The sequence below is a fragment of the Malus domestica genome, chromosome 07 (assembly GCF_042453785.1).
Source record: "Malus domestica chromosome 07, GDT2T_hap1".
Lineage (NCBI taxonomy): Eukaryota > Viridiplantae > Streptophyta > Magnoliopsida > Rosales > Rosaceae > Malus > Malus domestica.
The window spans coordinates 14575388-14581387 of NC_091667.1; the positions used below are offsets into that span (position 1 = coordinate 14575388).

Consider the following 6000-nt stretch of genomic DNA (forward strand, 5'->3'; position numbering starts at 1 on the left):
TTTTATACTCCGATTATGTTGAATTAGTAAACAATTTTATGGATTCACTGCCATTTTTATTCTGATTCCAGAACATTTTAGTAAACGGCTTTTATGAAAATCTGGATTTTGATTCTCCTCAATCCAATTTCTCCTCAATTCAATTCATCTCAATCTAATTCCTCCAATTTTGATTACGGTTATGTAAACGAGCCATAATAGTAAATTGCAAGTTGGGAGTAGATTTAGTGACGTGTCCATGTCCAGCTACTTAGATTAACTTGGAGGGCATGGAACATGATGCCAGCTTATTCAAATAAAAGGGATTAAAAAGACGTGTTAACCCTGTATTCTTTGGTATCAGATTCACATGGAGATGGTGATTGATAATTGAGAAATTTATTTTCTTCTTACGTTTGCAATGATGTACAAAATGCAGTGTTCTTGGTATCTGTATGCTGAGCAACGGTTTATAATCAAATCACTAACTATGCAAGATGAGTAGCTAACGTTGTCCAGTTAGCAAAACACATGTTAAAGAACTTAGCTAAATCATAAGTAAAATAAGTTGTGTGTTTTAACTGAACGGTGTCTGCCACTTATTTTGTCACATGATAAAGAAGTTCCCACCTAAGTTCTTCTCAAAGTTTATTCTTTACATATTCCCTAGTGGCAATGGCCAAGAGAGAAAGGCAGGTAAAAAGGGGTTGGAAAGGCCAAAATAGTTGTTATCTTTTGTGGTCAAAATTTCCAAAATGTAAGTGCATGGATCACATGTATTTTCATAAATGAAAAGTATGTTGTATGAAAGGTGGGGCACTAACATAGGTGTGATTTCTTCATTTTGGGTTGAGGGGACAATGAGCTTTTTGGATCAAGTAATGCAGTTTGGGTTTGTATCCTGCAATGATGTTAACTTTCACATGACACTATTACACCAACCCACATGATGCTGCTAGCCTTAGCCTGCCATAAATTGCACTATAAGATACCAATAACACTTCTTGGAATGATGTTTTTGGACTTCATTTCAAGTAATCCTACCAATACTTAGTACTAGCCACATTTGAGAGTGTCTCTTTCTTTGTATTTACGAGCAAATGACAGTCTAACATATATACATAAACAACTCGTTATAAATACAAAAGAAAAAGATTATGCATGTGGGTGGAACTTTAATTTGTGTCTTGAAACTTGTACGTATATGTCTTGAGATGCAGTTCTTTATATCTGTTTCACTACTGATGTGATGTAGGTAAGTCTCTCTTGCACGATAACGATAGCGAGGCTTCTTTGCCGGATCAATCTGGAATTGCATAAAATAGTGTTGAACAATCACACATGACGACCGCAATGTGGTTATGATGGAATTGTAAGCTCACCTACCACATCACACAAAATGGAAAATTTAAAGAAATATGTAAAGACTAGTTTGAAATACAAATTACAATCATTATGTATGTATTTATATGGCGCAACATAATTATGAATTCATATAAAATACTTTAAAGTGTTGGACACTTGTAATCGAGTTATACTATTTTCTATGAATTTCTTTGTTAATTTTCTATGTTTATTTATTTTTCTATATCTTAATAAAAAATAGATTGGGATTTTATTTATTTTGTTTTTGGTTAATGACTTGATCAAAGGTATCTAGAAGCTTAGGACAAATTTTGGTATGTGATATATATATCGCCTCATACATGAAATTAATTTTGAAATTGTTACTAACACTATAAAAATTAAATTCCACACTCTAAAGTTTTTACATAGAATTTGACCAAAAAAAAAAGTTTTTACATATAAAAAAAAAAAAAACTTTTTGAGAAGTGCACAATTAGAGTATCTAAAAAAGAGATGTAAAAAATTCTACTTTAGACTATTTTAATTGACATCTCAGTTGGAATATGAAACTTTACAAAATATTATTTTGCCATGAGAGCTATAAAAATAAAATTTGATATCTCCATTGGAGATGGTTTTAGATTTTGGAGACACCTCTTATGAGAGTGTCTAAATTTTAGACCTTACAATTTTGTACTCGAGAATTTTTTTTTTTTCAAGTATAATGATATATTTTATAGGAGGGGGAGTTCGGTTAAGCCACACAATGAACAACCTAATTTGATATCGAATTCGTTATCTACGAGGTTCGAACCTAATACCTCTCACATAGAAGCAAATATATATACTATCAGACCGTAATAATAAGTAACATGTACTTAAGATTTAATATTTAATAATTAATAATTGAATAAGTAATATAGTTGGAGTAAACCTTTTGAAGATTATACACGGTTAGGGTCAATGTGAAGAAATTGAAATAGTCCAAGGTGGAGAAACTAGAATGAGAAACACATGATCCTACAAGGTCATTAATTAAGGGGCATCCCTGCATAATTTAATTATTGTAGTGATTAATTGCAGATTTGTCTATGTAATTAGTATAATGTGTCCTACTCATCACCATCATTATATCATAAAAAAATTGCAATTCCCCATCCCCACATTTCTCACATATTTTAATTTTTTACCCATAAATAAAGTTTTGACTTTTAGGTACTTAATCCTTATTTCTTTCATAGGATATTTCTGAAGGGAATTTATTTCAACAAGGAAAAAAAAACTAAAAATCAGTTACTTTTTTTATTTTTAAATTTCTTGTACCATGGCGTGGGTTTTTCGAATCCCGGCGACTCTTTAATATAACTTCTAATCTAACAAATCTATCGTTGACAAAAGAAAAAAAAGAAAAAAAGAAACCAAAACCAGCTATTTTTGCAGAAAACCACCATCAGATTAACAGATTTTAATCCAGTTTAAACAGTTTTTTTTGTCTTGTTTGATCTCCAATAAATATTGCAGTTCTTTGTCCTCTCATCTCCATCAATCTCTCTCTCCTCTTCTTCCTCTCTTTCTCTCTCTAAACAGCGATTAATCCCAAATCATTAACCCAAATCAAAAGCTTTCAACTTTATAGCTAGGGTTTAGTGGTGTTAGTGGGCTTAACATTAGCAGTGGGCCTAATAAATACTAGTAACCTGGCCCAAAGGGTCCTAACCATTACCTAATCAGACATGGAAAAGAGGTAAAAGTAGCTCACTTGTTATTTTCTGCAACCACCGCCACCACTGCCGCCGCCGCCACCGCCATTTTCTGAGGAAATATCGAGGAACCCAGTTCGTCAAACCCTAAACCGGATCCGAATCCAAGCTTTCCGGCCGAAATTCAGCAATCCGAGACCTGGGTTTTGCTCACATTCGCCATTGAAGATGACCCAGCTCAAGCAAATGTCCCACCTTGACAACAGTCCGCCGACGCCTGGCAAGTTCAAGATGGACAAGTCGCCCTACATTCACCGCCTCCGCTTGCACGGCTCTCTCGCCAAGCTCACATTCTGGTCCTTTGTTTTCCTCGGCTTGATCTTGATCTTCTTCTTTCGCTCGCCATCCTCCAATTCTCTGCCGTCCGATCCCTTGCGCCGCTCTCTCAGAACCTACAATTGGGGCGGACCCGCCTGGGAAAAACGGGTCAGGTCCTCCGCCAAAGTCCGGTCCCGCCACGGAATCTCCGTCCTCGTCACCGGTGCGGCAGGCTTCGTCGGGACCCACGTGTCGGCGGCGCTCAAACGCCGCGGTGATGGGGTCCTTGGTCTGGACTGCTTCAATGACTACTACGACCCTTCGTTGAAGAGGGCTCGGCAGGCGCTTTTGGAGCGGAGTGGGGTGTTCATTGTGGAAGGCGACATAAACGACGCTCCTTTGCTGAGCAAGCTCTTTGAGGTGGTGGCGTTCACCCATGTGATGCATTTGGCTGCCCAAGCTGGTGTGAGGTATGCCATGGAAAACCCAGGCTCATATGTTCATAGTAATATAGCTGGTCTTGTTAATCTTCTTGAAGTTTGTAAAAATGCAAATCCACAACCTGCAATTGTTTGGGCAAGTTCTAGTTCTGTTTATGGATTAAATACTAAGGTACCCTTTTCGGAAAGAGACCGGACTGACCAGCCGGCTAGTCTTTATGCCGCCACCAAGAAAGCCGGTGAGGAAATTGCACACACTTACAACCATATCTATGGCCTTTCCCTTACCGGGTTACGGTTCTTTACTGTTTATGGCCCGTGGGGAAGGCCTGATATGGCATACTTCTTTTTCACAAGGGATATATTGAAGGGTAAGACCGTTCCAATCTTTGAGGGGGCTAATCATAGAACGGTTGCAAGGGATTTTACCTACATTGATGATATTGTGAAGGGATGCTTGGCGTCATTAGATACCGCCGAGAAGAGTACTGGGAGTGGGGGAAAGAAGAAGGGGCCTGCCCAATTGCGGGTTTTCAATTTGGGGAATACATCACCTGTTCCAGTTACGGATCTTGTGACTATTTTGGAGAGACTTTTGAAGGTGAAGGCTAAGAGAAAGATAACAAAGTTGCCACGTAATGGGGATGTTCAGTTTACACACGCAAACATCAGTTTGGCTCAGAGGGAACTTGGATATAAGCCCACAACGGATCTGCAGACAGGGCTGAAGAAATTCGTTCGGTGGTACCTCAGTTACTATTCTGGTGGGAAGAAAGCCTCTGGATGATAAAATTCTTTTGATAGTGCGGTAGACCCCTTTGAATTCTTGTTGAATATAAATATTATGATTGTTTTTAACGTTTCTGTCAGTGCCCGTATTGTTTTTCTATATATCATTATGATGTAATGCCATATGAGGAGGAACCTTGTGAACTATGGTGAAGAAGTTTTGTGGTTGTGGGACATTGTCGTCTAAGTACTCCCATGCTGTATTGAGCGAAATTGAGGACCATCTCTTTCTATTTTTTGTTGGAATGTAATTGTTGGAGCTATGGCGTTGTAGAATTCATGACTGATAGAGCATATGCTAATTGGTGAACGTATATCATTGCCAAGCAATCAATAAAATAGCGCACGATAGTTTGGATCCTAATTACCATATGAAGTGAATCACAATATTTTTGTGCAATACGTTATTTTTTTTCTTCATAAACTGCATTTTTTGTAATTAATGTCTGTAATTGATGTCCATTGATTCCTATGCTGCAGTTTTATGGTTAATTTTGCAGCTGACTTTGTTGCCCTGCACTCTGACCTTTAGAACGAGGTTAAGTATGTCATGTAGCTCAACTGCAAGGCTAATCCTGCTCCCCCTTTATTGCTTAGAGTTAATGACAGATCATTCTTGCATATCAGGTTTGCATTTCAGTTTTCCTTTACTTTCTGGTTTATATTGTCAATAATACACATGATATTTGGGGTGCTAAAATTATATGTTCTGCTAAGCTTTATACTCTATATCACGAATTTGGGTGCTCATTTACTGTATTCCTTGGAAATGACATAGTTAGCCAAAGAACTTTTAATTTTTACTCTGAGTTAGATTTGAATCCTCTCTATCATTTGGTTATCTCTCGTTTAGGGTTCTTATTAACCTTTTGGTTTTCTTCTTTTGTTGAAAGACGATGAATGTAGAAGTACATAAAAAAAGTGGAAACTGAAAACTTCTATTCATTTATTTATATATCTTTCTTCTGTAGTCAATTTCTTTTGTTACAGACTTTAGCTTCTTCTTTTTCCTCCTTCGGCTGATTTTGGAAGTCCCGTTTGGCATTATACGTATGTTAAAACTTAAAACCACCTCAAGTAACTCTTTCATCTTTTTTTTATCCACATTTCCTTATTTCTGCATGATATAGTTTTGGTAAACTGTATGTTGTCTTTGTTTTAGTAAGCGAGTTATGACAAAGATGATAATTCCATAGTCCAAATACAGGGTTGGACATTTTTTTTTTTAAATTTCAGTAACATGTTATGTTATCAACACTGTTAATCTGTAGCATACATTCAACAAGAAACCGTCTAATAAAGTCCAGATTGAAAGTGCGGTAGCATAACACTTGTTGGGTAAGAAGACCGTTGACTTGCTTTTCATTACAATTCATTTATTTCTTGTAATCAATCTCATGTTCTGCCAATTTTAGTTCCAGAAGATG

At 36.9% G+C, this 6000-nt stretch overlaps 1 protein-coding gene across 1 annotated transcript; it reads left to right on the plus strand.

Annotated features, from left to right (window-relative positions):
* Nucleotides 1-2842: 2842 nt before the first annotated feature.
* Nucleotides 2843-4937, plus strand: LOC103428058 (UDP-glucuronate 4-epimerase 3). Its single transcript, XM_008366147.4, has one exon. It carries the CDS (start codon nt 3255-3257, stop codon nt 4569-4571), a length of 1317 nt encoding a protein of 438 aa, XP_008364369.3. The 5' UTR covers nt 2843-3254; the 3' UTR covers nt 4572-4937.
* Nucleotides 4938-6000: the final 1063 nt, after the last annotated feature.

Excerpts from the sequence above, each read along its gene's own strand:
- LOC103428058 (XM_008366147.4), top strand. The coding sequence starts at position 3,255 with ATGACCCAGCTCAAGCAAATGTCCCACCTTGACAACAGTCCGCCGACG.